General features: G+C 46.5%; 1 protein-coding gene across 2 annotated transcripts; it reads right to left on the reverse strand.

Annotated features, from left to right (window-relative positions):
* Positions 1-2978: 2978 nt before the first annotated feature.
* Positions 2979-14207, reverse strand: LOC129328388 (uncharacterized). 2 transcript variants are annotated; one of them, XM_054977418.1, is made up of 6 exons: positions 14061-14207; positions 11291-11440; positions 11041-11154; positions 7398-7979; positions 5049-5129; positions 2979-3616 (listed from the first exon to the last, which is right to left on the reverse strand). In XM_054977418.1, the coding sequence occupies exons 2-6, from the start codon at positions 11322-11324 to the stop codon at positions 3174-3176; spliced, it is 1254 nt and encodes a 417-aa protein (XP_054833393.1). In that variant the 5' UTR covers positions 11325-11440; positions 14061-14207; the 3' UTR covers positions 2979-3173. The 2 variants fall into 2 exon arrangements, with proteins under 2 accessions (XP_054833393.1, XP_054833394.1); XM_054977419.1 differs by lacking the exon at positions 14061-14207 and having other exon boundaries at positions 11291-12499.
* Between the last annotated feature and the right edge of the window lie 4193 nt (positions 14208-18400).

An 18400-nucleotide genomic window follows, 5' to 3' on the forward strand; every position in this document is an offset into this window, starting at 1 on the left:
GCATTAAAAAAAAGAAAAGAAATTTTGCAACTGGTGAAGGGGAAGTACAGAATGAAATGTAATTATATAAAATTCAAATCGAATGAAGTGTTCGCTAGTTAACACCCCAAGAATAGCTAAAATGGTTTACATCAAGAATGCCCACTCCCGAGCAGAACGATATTTGACTTTTACTGTAAGCATTTCTATTTCTGTCCATGAACACTTTGCTCTGTGTTACAATAATTACCTCATATAGTGACTAGAGAGACAGACTAAGGTTCGGGCAGCCCAGGTTCAGTTCCGCACTCTGCTATGGAAGCTCCCTGGGTGACCTTGGGCCAATCAGGTACACTCCGCCTAACCTACCTCACAGGGCTGTTGTGAGGAAAAAATGGAGGAGAGGAGAATGATGGAAGCTGCTTTGGTTCCCCACTGGGGGGAAGGACGGATGTAAATAAAATAAAATAATTTCATTTATTTGTTTTATTGCACTCACATCCCATATTCTTCCATTCTGGGACTGGGATTCCTGGAAGTCTGGCACTCAGACACACCTACAGTGCAATTCTGTGCAAAGTTACTCCAGTCAACTGGGTGGGACTAGAAAATTTTTGCATAAGCTTGCACTCTGAGATCTGTTTCAGTAAAGCTGTTACGTCTTGCATCTTCAGACCATAAACTTTGCCTTAAGCAACAAAAATCAGTTCTAGAGAAAACGGCTGCTTTGGAGGATGGGCTCTATGGCCCCTGATAAGGCCCCTGCTCTCCCCAAACCCCACCTTCTACAGTCTCCAGGAATTTCTCTGCCCAAAGTTGGCAACCCTATTTTATATTCCTATATGGTGCAACGTGGCTTCCTTACTTCCTTTGGTACTCCAGTTAAAAATGGCCCTTATGTTGCTGCTGTTCTTGGTGCTATATTGCTCCCTGCTAAAATCTCTGTTGTGAAATGTGAAGCTCACAGCCTCACACTGCTCTTACTGATGAAATTTCCAAAGGAAGCACCTTTGCTGACGCTGCTGTTAGGGCTGCGGCCCTTTCTGGCTCTCAGGCTCTCCCAGAGTTTACTTTATTTTGCCTCCAGGTCTGCGTTCTCTTCATGAGCTGCCCTCCCTTTAAGACAAAGCTCCTGAATTTGAACAGGGGCCATGGAGGAAAGTTGGGTGCATCTTGCACCCTGATCATTTGTGGTGCTCCCCCATGACAGCTGCCTGGTAGCCCCTATGATCTTGCTACTGCACCTTGCTTGCATGCGTCACTCTGTGTCACACTGAGCAAAGGGGGAATGGCAGCCCTCACAAAATGTGGTTTGCTCCAAAATTTCCCATCACTGTTCAGCCATTGTCTTGCACACCGTAATATGGGCAAGTTTGTAAAGACGGTTTTTGTAACAAGTGCACCTCCACTGAGCCCTTTCCTCAGTTTGTAAATGGTTTTCATTCAACTGCCTAAGGTCAATTCATCTGAATACTGCCTTGTAATTGTTTGTTTTCTGAGTGGACAGAAGCTTATCCTTGCAGGTGAGTAGAAATGGTGTACTGAAAAACAAACTAGCCAAAATATATACTGGCACAGGTTTGAAATGGCCAGACATGTTGCCCCTTGCGCTGATGAGCATGTGTGCTATCCCCAGCAGACAGAGTGGCAGTTTGGGATGGATGAGAATTAGCAAACTGAAACTGAATCCCAACACAATGGAGGTACTACTGGCGGGGGCAAGGTTTCACCCAGGAAATGGGTTATCTCCTGTTCTGGACTCCCCATAAGAGCAGGCTCATAGTTTGGGGGTGTTCCTGGACTTGAGCCTCCTGCTGAATAAACAAGTGGCAGCAGAGGTCATGGGTGCTTCCCACCAACTTCAGCTGGTGAACCAGTGGCAGCCATTCCCAGGGAAAGGGATATCTTACCACTGTGGCACAGTCCCGAGTAACATCTAGATTGCGTGTGTGCATGCTGTTGAGTCTCAACCAACTTATGGCATGAGGCTTCCAAAGAAAGTGAGAAGCAAAGGTGGCTTGCCATTGTCTTCTTCTGCAGAGTCTTCCTTGGTGGTTGCCCATCCAAATATTCCGAGATGGGGCTATACCATGCCACCTTCCCTCAACATCTAGATTAAGATTGCTGCAATATACCATGAAGCCTTTGAAGACTGACCAGAATGTGACTGAAATGGGTTGCAGGGACCGTATCATTCCCCTCTCGTGTTTCCAGATCCAATTCAAGGTGCTGGTGTTAATCTTTGCCCTATACAATTTGAGACCAGCATACCCTAAGTCTTCTCCCATATGTACCTCCAGGCATCTGCAGAGGCCCTGCTTCAGGTGGCCCTCCGATAGGAAGCCAGGCAGGCTGCAACCTGAGAAATGACCTTCTTGTTCATGGTGCCAAAACTTTGGAACTCCGTCCCCAGGGAGATTAATCTGTTTTCTCGTTGTCTTCCACCAGCGGATGAAGACTTCTTTGGGTTTTTTTGGCATACCCTCACTAACTTTTATTGGCCTTCTCCCTGGTTTTTGGTATTATGACTGTTGATATGTTTTATTGCATTATAGCATATATACTTTTTCCTTTCCCCCAACCCTACTCTTTGCAGCTGTGGATCTGAACTATACAGAGCCAGACCCATTTAGATCCAGCACTGTTTTCACTGGACTGGCAAAGGCTCCCCAAGGTCTTAGGCAAAGGTCTTTCCCTGTATCTGCTCCTTGGGCAAATTCAAGCAGACATGCTGTGGAATGGGGTTGGGATCTTCTAAATGCAAAGTACATGCTCTACCACTGAGCTAGGGTTCCTCATAAATGCTTTTGATTTGTATGAATGTCTCTCATTACAAAATCACTGCTTAGCCAAAGAACTCATGGGAGGCCTTGGACAGCTTTACTAATACGACACAACAGTTTTAACTACGAAATGATCCAATTGGATCCAACATGTTATGGAAATGCCTCAGCGGTCCACCTTCCCTCATTGTTTACCATGCTCATAACACATACACACAAAGGACACACCGCTACTTTAATTGTCTCTCTCTCTCTTTTCTTTACACAATCAGCAAACAATTCGTTATCATAAAAAGATCTGAAATTCCTGAAAAGTAAAATCACAACCTGTTACAAAGATGCCGCCCAAGGTCCAGCATGTCAAAAACCTCTAAAAACAAATTGTTCAATGAAAGTCGTGTCGCTCCAGAGTCACCTTCTGTACCTCGCCCTGGAAACCGGCCGTCTTGGAACAGCCAAGCGCAAGGGAGAAGGCTCCACAGAATGATTGGGCTGCCCAAGCCGTGGCAACCGGGCATGCCGGCTCAGCATGGGGGTTGCTGGCGCCTGGGCCTCAGCCTGCTTCCGCACCAGCGACTCCAGCAGTTCCGTCTGCCGATTCATGAGCGCAATGATCTGCTCGGTGTCCACGCGGTCTCTCTCTCGCTCCTCCAGATCTGCCCTGGCGTATTCCCCGAGAGCAGCCAAGATTCGGTCAGTGGCTACTTGCACCCGTTTGTCAGCTGCCTGAGTGATTTCCAAGGCCAAGTCTTGCCTGTTTTTCCGCTTCCGTTTCCGGATGTTGGCGAGTCTTTCCGCAGCGTAAGACCTTACAGGACTGGGCGAGGGACTCTGGGAGGGTGTTACTGCCCCATCTGGAAAAAACACAACACGAAATTTAAAACCAGAATACCATGGGAGACTCTGAGGCGCCCTAGCTGAGACACGCAGCAAAAAATATAAGCAAGAAAGGCTCAGATTCAGATATCACAGACAGTCATTTAAGTTCCCAAATATATATAGTTGGATTCAGCAGTAATTTCTGCTAATGGATCGGTGGCGGGGGGGCAGGGGGGAGGCAATTTTAGCTGGTTTTCCCCTTTTACTGCAGATCCATAATTCACCCCTCATGCTGCTCCACAGATCTAGTATTTGGGGAACCATGCTGGGCTGCGACAGGGCAGGAGAGGCAAGAAATTCCCATTTTGCCAGTGGAAATCTCTCTGCAGCAGAAATGATCGCTGGATCCAAGCTACAGCTTAGCCATTCAGTTCAGCCATTCTACCTCCTCAATACTCCCATGATACCGGGGCCTTTGGAAGGCAGAGCAATACTCATAGCCTTTCCCATTCAGATCCTTCACTGAACCTTAATTAGTTTGCAAACTGATTTCAAAACAATCAACTTCCAGTTTTGGTTTCTGCCTGATCACAAACTATAGTTTGTCAGTTCAGACATTCCATCAAGTCACAGTGAAACTTCCTTAACCGCAGCTTGGTGTAATATCTGAGATGAGCCACAGGGACATGGAACAGCATTTGCTCCAACTCATGCTTTGCTGCTAGGCTTGGAAGTACCACTCATCAGGTTATTTGTGGCAAGTCGCAATTACTTTCAGGAGCCCAGGCAGGGATGCTTTTGCAAACATCTTCATCTTCTGGGCTACATGTGACTGACAATGAAGAAATGAGCCGTGGCTCATGAAAGCTCATACCCTACCACAAATTTTCTTAAGTCTTATAGGTGCTACTGGACTCTTGCTCTTTTCTGCTACAGACAGATTAACACGGCTACCCATTTTGAGCTTATAAAGACATCTTTGGACTAGTAACTTCTGGGTACTTATTTGCAAGGCTGCTTATTATTACTCTTGCTTCTGCCATGGCTCAGTAGCACGGCTCCTGCTTTGCATGCAGGTCCTAGGTTCAAACTACGGCATCTCCAGTTAAAAGAATAAGGGTGATGTGGAAGACCTCTACCTGAGACCCCAGAGAACCATTTCCATGCAGAGCAGACAATAGTCTGACTCAGTATAAGGTAGCTTCTTCATGATCCATCCCTTCCCCAGCTTCTGTTTTCTCCCAATCAGGTTGGGGCCCTGCCTATCTTTGTTTAGGCTTCAAAGTACCATATATAACTCTCTTAAGCTGCAATCCTATGCACTTATCTGGGGCTAAGTACTATGGGTCAGCATTCTGGACCCCTAGAGGAGATTCTTGCATGCTTTAGGCAACCAAGCAATTGGCTACTTATAAACATAAGTGACAGGCAGTCCAAGCACCAGTCAAAGGAACTGTCTGTTCTTACCTGCTGTTGAGGCGGAGCTGGCTGGTTTCTCGCAGGGAGCAGAGGACGGTGGGGGAGCGGGACTGCTGACTTCTGCAAAGCCTGAAAAGACACACACTTGATTATTCCCAGAAGGACAGGTGTGTTCATCCGCAGCAGCAAGAAGCCCAGAGTCAAGGCATTATGAAAACCTCTTTGATTGTTGTAGCAAAAAGCGCACACAGGCAACCAAGTGGTCCATCACAGACTTGGAGCGATGCTGGGAACTTACATACATGGCTGAGTAACTGCAGAGGATGAAGAAGAGGAAAGTACAAAGCTCACCCTGATTACCAGAACACTAATCCAGACATTGTATGTGCAAGAGATCATCACGAATGCAACACAGAAGCCACCACAGGTTCCTTGTTCAAACCTTTAATACATTCCACTCTGGGGCCATCTCCCTGCACCTGTCCTCTAAGATTGCTCTGAAGCCTTCAAATATCTGGAGGTGGGACTCTCTGTTGATTATGGCAGAACTTGTGGGACACACATGAAGCTGCCTTGTATCGAATCAGACCATCGGTCCATCCAAGTCAGTATTATCAACTCAACTGGCAGCGGCTCTCCAGGAGCTCAGGCAGTGGGTCACACCTTCCTTCAAGGACTGAACCTGGCATCTGCTGCAGGCCAAGCATATGCTTTGCCGCTGAGCTACAACCCCTCCCCACGGCAAAAGCAGGGGACGTCCAATGAATAGGGATCCCTCTGAAAATCCAATGGCATCGCTCAGGACATAAACAAGGATTAAGGGATGGTTCTCCTGCTCATCACAATCCATTTCGGTTGCATATTGTTTCCTTGACAAAACACACTTAAGCACACAGTCATCATGGAGGGAGATTTAGGTCCCTCTTTGACTTTTCCCGTGTTAGTATGGCTCATCCTCCATTACACTGGGATCTGCAGAGGGTAGATGGGTGGACAGAGAGAAGTTTTTCTCCTTCTCCCATAATGCTAGAACTCGAGGGCATCCAATGAAGTTGATGGGCAGTAGATTCAGGACAGACAAGAGGAAATACTTCTTTACACAATGAGTGATTAAGATGTGGAGTTCACTGCCAGAAGATGTAGTGATGGCCGCAAGCAGAGATAGCTGTAAAGGGGGATTAGATAGTCGCAGAAGGTAGGGCTATCGGTGGCTATTAGGCATGGGGACTAAAGGGAACCTCCCCATTCAAAGGCACTGAACCTCTGAATTCGTGCCAGGAGGCAACTTCAAGGGAAGGCCTCAGCCTCTGTGCCCCATTGTTGGCCCTCCATTAGCAACTGTTTGGCCACTGTGAGACAGATGCAGGACTGGATGGACCACTTGTCTGATCCCGCAGGGCTCTTCCTATGTTCTTGTAACATAATCTGTGTGAATGCATTCTATCTTCCATCACATTTTTATCCTGCCCTTCCTCCAAGAAGCTCAGGCCACCTTACAAGATCCTCCCCTCTTCCGTTTTACAACCATCCTGTCAAGTAGGTCAGGCTGAGCAACCTACCCAACTCTCTTGGTGACTCTCATGAAGCAGGCTCCTGATTTTCATGCCAGTGTACTAAGAGTCTTCCTTCACAGACACCCTTCAAGGGCTCAGGCCCATTTACTAGATTCCCTCCCCCCTGCTCTGGCCCTCTCTCTCTTTCACTTCAAAGCAGACACCTATTGATGACCCCCAAGCTTCATGTCAATGGGCACTGCAGATAGAGGGGCTGGATTTTTTTTGTTCTCCTCTATACAAAATACTCCCCACAATTACAAAATTATAAAATACTCCCGACAATTACAGTTAGCAGGGGAAAAGGCTAGCCTACAAACCTCCATGCTGACATGTACAAGGTGATAGGACATTAACATTCAGACACCCACACAGGGAAATAGTACAGCCCATTGACAATGATCTCACATGTGGTTTCTGCACATCTGTTTTGCCCTTAGCTTCCAAATCATCAGATGGACATGTCTGTGGGAAGAGCATTCACTGTTTAGCCTCCATGCCACAGAAATGTCTGTGGTGTCCCAATTTGAATTACAAGCCCAGTGTACATCAACCACTGGCCACCTACACATCAAGAGGAGGAAGTCCATGATAACATGAAATCACAGATTCACTCGTCTAAATATTACAGTGGTAGCGTAGGCAAAGAGCCCTAGGCGGCCATCAACACAGCACATTCTCCAGACTTGTCAATTTCATCTAAAACATGCATGGTAGCACAAATGCCCTGAAGTGCCAAAGCAAGTCCAGGCTTTGCTGCCACTGCAAGTCAACAATTCCAGAATTCATGCCAAAAGGCCCTTTTGGAAACTTCGTGCCGCAGGTCATTAAGAGCACCACTCACCCACTGGAGGCATGACTGGGCTATCATCAGGGGCTTCTTCCTTGATTTGCAAGACAGGACAGCAGCCTGTCATATTGGAGATCTCTGTGGGCGACTGAGTTCTCAGAGCAAAGAGCTCCCGATTGGCCGGGCTACATTCCTTGGCCCCATCCAGCATAGGCTCCTCCTCTGTGGAACACTGAGAGACGGTGTCTGCTAGGGACGCCCCACGTTGACTGAAATTGGGCAGTTTGTCCGGAGGCGGGATGTTTGCATCATTAGCCAAGAGGTGATCCAGCCGATCATAGAAAAGCCAAGCTAAATGCCCTTTGCCTGGGGAGTTATTGGCCTTGGCAATCCTATAGTCCCTCTTCAAGGTTTTGATTTTAGACCGGCACTCCAAAGCAGAACGCTTGTGACCTCTCTTGGCCATCTTGCTGGCAACCACCTGAAAAGTTTCTATATTCCTGTGGCTCCTCTGAAGCTCCTGCTGGATCTCCCGTTCCCTCCAGATCACCAGGAGGTCAATGACTTCTGGGTAGGTCCACGTGGTGCCACGATACTGCCTGTAAGGAGCAATCGCAGGTTCTGGAGTTACACCACCTATGGGAGAGGACAAGAAGGGTTAAAGCAAGCTAGTAAATAGTCCCTCACCGGGTCACACATAGTGAATACAACCAGACACTTAAAATGTTTCACTTTTTTGTAGCCCAGCAAGCACCTATGGTTGGCAGGTAAGTTGAGAATTTTAGCAGGCAGGCAGCTCGGGTGCATTCGTAACACCATGTTAAAGCTCACATAATTATGCTCCTCATCTTTTTAACTGAGTATTAAGGACATATGAGGAAACACGGGGAAGGGCCACCTGTCAGCTGTGTAACCATTATCCTATCTTGGCCTAAATGCAAGGAGTGCAAAATGTCACAGGTGACGTTACTCACTGAACCCTGTGAAATCCGTCAGGATGAGAGCTGGTGGCTGACCTAGACTCGTCTATGTATGATGATTATGATGATATTCGATTTATATACCGCCCTTCAGGACAACTTAATGCCCACTCAGAGCGGTTTACAACGTATGCCATTATTACCCCACAACAAACACCCTGTGAGGTGGGTGGGGCTTAGAGAGCTCCAGAGAGCTGTGACTAGCCCAAGGTCACCCAGCTGGCTTCAAGTGGAGGAGTGGGGAATCAAACCCGGCTCTCCAGATTAGCTTGATGCCAAGAAGGGATCTGAACACTAGACATTATGCTGGATCCAGAGCAAGAACCATGGATCTTTCCTGCATCTTTCACCCCCTGCAATAATTTCTGACTCCAGGGAAGTTTATTTGTGGGGTCAACAGGACTTGTGTGGATTAACAGCTATGTGGTTTGGTGGACTGCCGTGGTGGTGGGGAATAGAAAAAACTGCTCCCTTGTTTCTCGTGGACCAGTGAAGCTCAGCTGACGGAAGAGGCTGGAAGGAAGATTTTGCCTTCCCATCCCCAGTCCACCAACCCACATGGCTGCTAGTCCTTGTGGGTCCCACAAACCCAGGAAAATTTTTTCCAAGGTCTGCTGAGAAGGGAGAACGCTTACTGCTGATGAATTTCTGGATCTTGCATATGAAGCGGCCCAACAAAGAGTCAGACTGTGGGTTCACCTAGTACAGTATGGGCAACAACGCTCTTGGGTCTTCCCCAGCTCTGATATACAAGAATTGTTTAAGCTTGAGATGCTTAAGTTGAACCGGAAAGCTTCCCCCTGCAAGGCGCAGTGCTGCCACCCAGTTATGCCCCACCAGCCTTTCTAAGGGCTTAGATGAGTGATAGAGCATTCTTGTACATGTGTGTGTGTGTGCAGAAGCACCCAAGTTCAATCAGTGGCATTGCCACTTAAAGGAAACACAGGTAGAGAAAAATCCTTCTCTGACTAAGAGTCTGGAGAGCAGCAGCCCACGTTCAGTCTTCCGACTGCTACAGAGGACCGATCCATACATTTTTGGATACTGTGTGATAGCAGTCATTTGTCACTGGACTTGCTTAGCCACGTAGGAAAATCCAGTCGTGGATAACTGCTGGATTGCAACATCAGTGGAATATCTAACACTGCATGGATCCAGCTGCTCTTTTCATACCGTCCATCGTCTGAATTATTTACCAGGAATTTACCATCTTTAATCCCCAGCATCTCCAGATAAACCATCTCAGATTGCAAGATTGGGAAATCCCTCTTGCTGAGCCCGTGGAGAGTTCTCGCTGGGTGGGTTAAGCAGGACTAGATCGCATAGGCCTTTGTTCTGGCTCAGGGGAAAGCAGCTCTGTATGAAACTTCCCCATCCAGCGTGAATGTAACAGGTTCCACCCATGGGCAATAACCAAAATATCAGATTTGAAAGATTTCTGACAGAACATGTTTAAGTATGGTGAGTAGAAGCAGAAAAATCTGCCCTTCTTCAAACCAGTACCATTCTAAACCTGGTTTAACATGAACTCTGAGAGAGGTGTTTTATGTACTGAGGACCATGCAAACCTCATTCGTGTATTATTGTACCATCAAAAAATCAGAGTTGTAAACCATCAATAACTCTTTTTGACAGACCATTCACTCTCAAGGATCCAGCTTTCCTTTATACCCATTAAATGCTCTCTTACATTCCAAGCAGGCCTTTCTGCTTTGCCTGCCCAAAGTCCAGGTGTGGCATTAGGCCCAAGGATCCACATATTTTGCCAACACTTGAATGCCTGCTTCTAGCAGCCAGTGAGGCTCGGCCTTCTTGCTTCCTGTTCCACCAAAGCAAAGCAAGTTCATTCCTCCTGCAGCTGCTGTCCTGTCCAGGGGACTTATAAGATATGAGCAGCAAGTAGCATGGTACAGTGGTTAGAGTATCTGACTACATTCAGGAAGGCCCAGGTTCAGACCTTTACTCTGCCACAGAAGGTCACTGAGTGACTATGGGCCAATCACCCTCTCTCAGCCTCACATACCGCACAGGGCTGTTGTGTAGCTAAAATACATAAAGGAGAACCATGCATACCATTCTGAGCTCCTTGAAAATAGGGCAGGATAGAGAATGGAGTATGCGTTGCACCCTCTGTCTTCTATGACATTGGCACTGCATCTCAATGCAAGACATCCTGAAAATGTTTAGAGTGTAGGGAAGCACAACTAGACTGTATTGTTTGCATGGAAGAGGAGATATTGCAAAGCATCTGAGTCTGGAATACTGACATAGTCACCCAGTAAAAGAGTAAGAAGCAGGATGGGGTGGAGAGGGACGCATGGAGCAACGCACATTGGGAGACTTCAAGACAGAGAAGAATTTCCAGGTGTGTCACTGTAATGTACCCTGAACCCTTTAGGGCAGAGGAAGACAAGTCTGAATAAATGAATAATGTATCTGTTTAAGGAATGGGCAGACTCAACAAGGCAGCGTCGTACACTGCTAACCAACACATGTTCAAATGAAGGGCACACCCCAGTTATCTGGGAGTTGGGAGGACCCTTCGCATCTAAGGTGTGAGGAAATAATCATAAAGAGAGCGCCTCTGAACATGTGCAGAGTTCATTTTCTGCACTGCTGGACAACCACAGCCAGCTCCTGAGTACCCCGAAGCATTTCCGTCAGAAAGGTATGCCTACCCATCCTCCATTATTTCCGGGAAAAAGGGTGCTCCTCACCTGACTTGTTTCCAGGCAGGATCCGCCTCTCTCTAGAGGCTTGATCACTTGGGATCCACGGCTCTTCCCCCGGCTCAATCTTGCAGATCAGCTCCGGCTCATCAATGGGCAACCCTGCACAAGATTGAATGAAAAAGTGACAAGGCTGCTGCAACCCAAACCACACTGCTAGAACCTACTGCCCTCCACTGCCTCATCTCAAGCCTGAGACATTAAGACTGTCGTAACAAGCACGGAGAGGGATTCTTACCCAGCAAGGCCACAGTCGCAATGTTATTCTGCATGATGTAGAGATCTTTGGTTTAGACCCGAGAAGCCTCTCTGGTGAAGCCCCAGGGCCACCACCATGCAGCGGGACACACAGCCCTTGAAGTCTGCTCCCCCAGTTTGGTCCTGGGAACTGCAGCGGCAGAACAAGCAAAGGATAATAAACGGTCAGGCTCCTTTACATTATATTTTATCCCACGTTTAGGTGTGGATCTGATCAATGCCAGGACAGGAAGGGGCACCCTGCAAGCTGCTCGGAGTGTCCAAGAAGAAAAAAAGACAGGATCGTCATTATACACCCTTTAAAATATTTGTATTCTACTGCCAGATCTGTTCAACGTGATTTCCAATAAAACATAAAATCCACAACACACAGGCACAGATCACGAACAACAGCTTAGATCCCACAGGACATTTATGGAAAGGATTTCTGCCAGTGAAGTGGCTCTTCCTCATCTCCCCCTTCCACTGCAGCCTAAAATGCCCCTGAAAATGCCAAGAATACTCAGAGGTCTGCTGTGAGGAGGGGGAGGGGGTCACAGCAAAAATCTGTGGGATTCAATATAATCAGCATAAATTATCTTTGTAAAACAGCATTGTTAAAAGTTTACATTAAATGTGTCCGCAAAAGGAAAGATTTTTTTATAAAATCTAAAACTTTAATCTTAATAAACATAATCAGTTTAGAAAGATCAACCCCCACATTTTAAAAAGCCCATTTTAAAATCCTGGTGCTCAGAAGTTAGCAAATTTGGCACCAGGACTGTGTGTGTGTGTATGGGTTCCACAACAGAAAAGCCCCCATCCTACATGGCCACCTCTGAGAATGGGGGCAGGGGGTGGGAAAAGAAAACAGAGCCTCAGATGATAATCCTAAAACTAGGGGAGATTCACATACGGGCAGGCAGTCCTTTATGGACCCTGGTTGAAAACCATACAGGCCTCTATAAAAACTAGTCACCAGCTGCTTTGAACTGAGCCCAATTCTTGGAGCGCAGAGGAAATGCAATGCATGTGACCTATACCCACCAGCAATCTTGCAGCTGAATTCTGAACCAATTTTCAAAGGTTGCCCCCCAACCTGAAACAAGTCCCGTCTTATTTGGACTTCATCTTAAAACTGCAGAGAAAAAAAGGGGTTGAAGAACCAAAGGCTAGGCCAAAGGTACAACCACCAATCTGACAGCCAGCCCCCCCCTCCCCAGCCCCACCTCTCACAATCCAGATCAGCCTGCCAAGAGTAGGAACCCGGTTTGCTTCCTAACCCCAGCAATTTCAGGGTTGCTCTTTCCCCAGGTGTTGCCTTGAAGGGCTACACAGAAGCCTGCAAAACCAGTCTGAGCAGAGACCACAGGAAAAACAACCCGCGAGTATGGCACATCTATTGAGCAACGACTATGAAGCCGTCACCTCCGAGCCTCTGGAAAGGTTAGCGACTGAACACCAGCCCCGTCCCTTGTCGAAATCAGAATCGGCTACCCCCACAGAACAAAAAACATACCAGTTCTGCAAACTGAAAACCAGTTATACGGACTACACATGCAGGAACTCAGACATCTGCAGAGGAACGTTTGTGTGTATGGGTGCATGCATATACACACGTGCATCTAACTTTAACAACAATAATACAATTTCCAGTCCTCCCCAATCAAGTCTAGTGATCAACATAACCTTAAAATCAAGCTCTTGGGTGGAGGGGGGGATCAAAGCTAGAGACACATAATCCTTTTTTAGAGAAGCAAAGTTTGCCCGACAAATGTACACACTCATCTCACTACCATCTCTGATTGAACAGTTCTGCAGGTTTTTGTTCCTGCTTCGAAAACCTGTACAACTTTGCTTAGCCAGAGAGAACAGTGGGAGGACACACAAACACACACAGAAACACACTCAACAAATGAGGCTGACTCTACTGTACCACCTGCAATTTAATAAATAAAATTCATCGTTTGTCTACAGTCACATAGGTTGGGGGTGGGTGGGAATCACAACACAGAAATGGGAGAGGGAGGGAGGCACATATGGATGTGCACAGAGAACAGCCTCCAAGCGCTTCCTCTAGAGGAGGACGTGCCAGAGTCTCGGCCAGGAAAAGGAAGGGGTGGAGGGGGTATACATCTCATTTTTTTCTTTAAGGGCTTTGTATCAAAGAGGAACGAACACACATCTTCTCTTCTCCTTCTCCAGCAAACAGCGGAAGAAACAATCCACCCGGAGATTTAGCCATAGATCCAGTAGCTTTGTTTTTTTTAAAGATCCCCAGCAGAACTATGAACGCGAGGGAAACTTCCACCTGGAATACCAACTTACCTTTTCCACCCCTCCTTCTCCAGGTTACTAGTTCTTCCTAAGAAAGGACCTCAGCCCTAAACCGCCTTTTCTCGTGTTCCGCTACAGTGTGTAGGCGGGGGACAGAAAATCCCCTTTCCTTTGAGAACAGGAGGGGACAGACTTGGTTTCCTTTGGCATGGGACCCAGAATTTTTTTTAAGGCAAGATTTGCTATGCAATCTGATCTTCGGGAAAAGAACGGGGGGGGGGGGGGTTGCAGCAGATTTCAACACACGTGAGAACTTGCAAGCCAGAGACAGAAAAACGGTGTGGGGGGGGGGGGGGTCGCCAGCTGCAGACACGCGATTATTCAGGTGGGCAGCCAAACTCTGCGGCACTTCCTGTTGGAGGAAGCGCCGGGCCAGCTGGATGCCAGAGATGAGTCACGCATCGCCCAACTCTTCCCAGGTCCTAGAGACGTACCTTTCCCCCCCGTTCAGGATTTTAAACCCAGGGGGCTCCCCAGGATCTCCGATCGACCATGCGCTTCACTTGGGAAGAAGTCTTGCTTTTGCAATGGCTGCGGCGCTGCTTCCGAGGAAGTGTGCCGAAGAAGACTTGGGAGCACGTCTGCACACAGAGAGTACAAACGTAAAAAAAAAAAAATCCTCTAGTTTTAGCTGTCGTGGCTTCCCTTGCAAGGAACCTTGGAGATTGTAGTTCGATGAGCGGCCCGGCTCTGTTAGACATGTCTCTGGAAGAGCCTCCCGAAACTACAGTTCCCAGGGTGCCTCGGAAGAAGTTCGTTCTAGTTGAACCAGTTTGGAAACCAGTTTGTGTTTGTAGTGTAGATGTGCAGAGAAACCATCAAGGAACCAACGCCTTGAAATGGGGCTTACAGACAAGGACATTCGACTTCAAGAAGAGCGTTTGTGGACAGCTGATCCACAAACAAAGTCCCTGCAGTACCTTTTATTAAGACCAACCAAAATAACGCACGACGTCTGCCAGCTTTTGAGTTCTCCAGAACTTTTCATTAAACTGGATTTTTTAAAAAAACAAGGGAGAGGTTTCTCTTGCATATGCAATCTACTGAAGCGTTCTGAGGAGCTTACACACTGTGTTGTGTCTCGGTTGTGATTAATAAGAGGTACGGCACGGCTGTTTGTGGAATTTGCTGCGGACCGATATGGCTCGGAGTCCGTATTTTATGGAAAGCTGAAAGTTATGCCTGAATTATGTTCTGCCATTTTGGGTGGGGAAGGAGAGTCTATAAGGATAAATTGTGTGTTTAAAAGGAATTTATGGACCCTGGAAGATGTATACAAAAAGGGTATTTGAAATAAAATTAACTTAAGGTTAATTTAAACTCATGCTCCCCCCCTTCTGTCTTCTAAGAGAAAAGAAACGCCCATGATAGTTTATAGTTGCAAAATAAAAAGTCCGGTGGTAGTTTAAACATTTATTTATTTAATTCAGTTATTTCATTTATTCCAACATGAGCTTTCCTGTGCAGCCCAGTGCACAGAAATTCAGCACTGTTGTGCTGGATAGGGGAACAAAGTTCCCCCCTATTTTAAATGGGTCTTGGAAAATGCATGTGTTGCCCCCGTTCTCACAAAATGGCAACCATGCACACTGGAAATTGTGCATAACACACGCTTCCATTGCAATCGTTGGATGCTAAATAGGGTTGCCGACAGACCTCGAGAGAAAAAAATGTCCTGCCTCTTTACTAAAAGCTTTTTAAAATTTGCTTCATTTATATCTTGGCCTTTCTCCCCAATGGAAACCCAAAGCAAATTATATCATTCTCCTCTCCTCCATACACAACAACCCTATGAGGTAGGTTAGACTAAGAGTGAGTGATTGTTCCAAAGTAATCCAGTAGGCTTTTATGGCAGATTCGGGATTCAAACCCAGGTCTCCTGGACCATAGTCCAACACTAACCACTGCACCACACAGGCTCTTAAAGTGGGAAAGGGGCAGCTGAAGCTTTTCATGGCATGGCAAGTAACACCCTCTGATTTAAAAAAAAGAACCAGTTATGCCTCTCTTAAAGGGACAGGGTCTATTTCTCTAGGCTTGTTGGCATGCAACCCTAGCTCCAAAACTCTGCATCTGAAAAGTGCAAGTGTTGTGTGGATGCAGCCAAGGAAGTCAACTGTGCTTGGAAGTCAACTGGCAGCCAGTGCAGATATTTAGCACCAGCGCTGGCGAGACCCATGAAACAACCTCTGCCCAGGCAATATGACAGTAACCTGTCCAGCCATCCCTTGTTATTTCAAACTGTTCTTCTCGGAAATACCTGTTCTTTGAGGTGCATTTGAATTTCTGGAGGAGATACGCCTCCTTCCCTTCAGGCATATTTGCACTTCAGAAAAGGCAACAGAATCCCTCAGAGGGATCATTCACTACTGCCATCAGAATAGTTGTGGCGGAGAACCTGCCAAGCCTGTAAGTTCCAACAGCTTTAATGAGTTCCAGCTCTCTAAATGTGCCGCTTGTTTTCAACATCAGTCTTCAGTCAAGTGACATGCAAAGTACTAATGAAGAAGACAATGCCTCTGGGCATGTACAGAGTGCTTCACAAGGGCTATGTCTGCCAGCAGTTCCTCACACGGCAGTTATGGGTTTCTTTAGTCAGAGGACATGTTCAGGCCCCTCAAAATTAACACTTAGCTTGTGGGCCTCCCAGCTTTTTGGGAGGGGTGGGATTGCCCACAAAATTAACATGGTCAGAAATGACTAGCGAAATCATAGCTAGTAAGATGGACAAAGGATTCAGAGCACTGATCCCAGACACCAAAGATGGGCGACTGTTTGGTCTCCCCTTGTAGTCTTACAGAGATCTGATCTACTTATTTTGGGCAACGCTGCGTAACTTCCTGGCTCTGCCCATTTTTATCTGAATAGAAAATTGCCTCACAGTAGCCACAAGGTGGCAGCAGAACCATAAGGAAGGTACATTGGTTACAGCCGTGCAGGTTATAAAAGCGGGGTATAGGTGCACCTCAGTTGAAACCTCAGGCAAAGTGAGCGTTACTGTGAAAGATGGAGAATAGTCGATCTCTCTCCGCCCCCTCCCTCAGACATTCTCCCCAGATGGGAACCTCCAAGCCTCTTTCATCATCAGACCCACCATAGCTTTATACTCATGGTGTTTTCTTCACCTGGACCCCATTTCCCACTTTAAAATTTATTGATTGATTTATGTGCCACCTTTCTTGCTGAGACTCAAAGTGGATTACACAGTCTAAGTCAAATATGATCAACAGGATAGGACAATAAATAAACAGTGCAATAGGGTTTGGATTGGAGAAATCTGAAGCAAAGCATAAGCTTTTAAATTTGACACTTTGAATGATGCAGATATTACACAGTAGAAGCATAGTTACAGCAACAGACAGTACGTGGTAGTATAGTCTACAGTCCCTGTCCCTTTATCAAAGCATCTCTCTGAGCCATTTCCTTACAACACAGCCCTATTACCTATGTAAGAAGGCCCTCCGGAATAATTCAGTTTTGCATAGTTTGCAGAAAGCCAGGAGAGGGGGAGCTTGCCTGACCTCCTCATGCAGGCTGTTTCGTAAGTCAGAGGCCACTTCAGAGAATACAGATGCGCTCGCAGCTGTTGATTTTGCCCAGCTACAGGGTGGTATCTGCAGAAGGCTCTGCTCAGATGAGTGAAGCTGCCATGGTGGAACATTGAAGGAGAGGCAGTCCTGAAGATATGAGGGGCCAAGGCCATGAAGGGCTTTGTGTGTAATAGCCAAAACCTTGAATTTGTTTATTATGTTATTTATTTATTATGTTATTTATTATGTTATTTATGTCATGTATAGTCTGCCTTTCTCACTGAGATTCAAGGCAGATTAGATAGTATGATATTAGTACCATCAGTAGCAAGGGTAGGCATTTCCATACAGTGTCAAGGACATTTCCATAAACAATGCCATAGGGTAAATATAAGTACAAGTTTACAAAGTCGTAGCATTAGCAAGGATCCAATACGGAGCTGAAAAATTGCTGAAACAGAACATAGTCAGCTAGGACTGACGTTAGACAATATGAAGCACAGGTAGTATATAGTACTGATTTATAGCAACAGATAATAGGTAAGGCAACATAGTCTATGGTCCCTAATTCATTAGCAAAGCATCTGGGATCCCTTTCCTACAATACAGCCCTCCTATCTGAGTGAAAAGCCTTTTTGAATAATTCAGTTTTGCATTGTTTGTAGAAAGCCAGGAGAGAGGGGGCTCCCCTGACCTCCTCAGACAGGCCATTCCACAGGATAGGGGCCACCACAGAGAAAGCCCATGTATGGGCTGCTGTTGCTTTCGCCCATGTACAGGCTGGCACCTGCAGGAGATCCTGTTCAGAAGAGTGAAGCTGCCGTGGAGGGACATAGGGAGGGAGGCGGTCCTGTAGGTATGCTGGACAAGTAACTTTTCTTTGCCACTTTCACTTCCGCTTCGTAGATTCTCCAGAATGTTCCGTAGCAAGTTCTATCAGCTTCCGTGAGAGTTTTTCACCAGCGTCTTTCTAGCCCTCTTCAGGTCAGCCAGCTCCGTTTCTGGCCTGGTAACTGATAGGTAGCCAGTGGAGTGACTGTGGAATGGGAGAAATATGAATGCTCTGCCCAGCTCCTGGTAATTACCAGGCTGTGGCATTCTGCACCAGTCAGATCCTCTAAGCTGACTTCAAAGGGAGACCTATGTATTTTTTTAAAAAAATATTTGAAAAGAAAATTACAAATAGCAATAGAAAGTGCATAGAAACTTATACAAAATAGAAAATACCAAATTTAAACTACAAC

This window comes from Eublepharis macularius, chromosome 4 (genome assembly GCF_028583425.1).
Source record: "Eublepharis macularius isolate TG4126 chromosome 4, MPM_Emac_v1.0, whole genome shotgun sequence".
Classification (NCBI taxonomy): domain Eukaryota; kingdom Metazoa; phylum Chordata; class Lepidosauria; order Squamata; family Eublepharidae; genus Eublepharis; species Eublepharis macularius.

Coding starts and splice junctions, on each gene's coding strand:
- LOC129328388 (XM_054977418.1), bottom strand. CDS start 11,324: ATGCAGAATAACATTGCGACTGTGGCCTTGCTGG. Junction 7,980..11,040: donor CCTGCCTGGAAACAAGTCAG/GTGAGGAGCACC, acceptor CCTCTCCCATAG/GTGGTGTAACTCCAGAACCT. Junction 5,130..7,397: donor CCCAGTCATGCCTCCAGTGG/GTGAGTGGTGCT, acceptor GTGTCTTTTCAG/GCTTTGCAGAAGTCAGCAGT.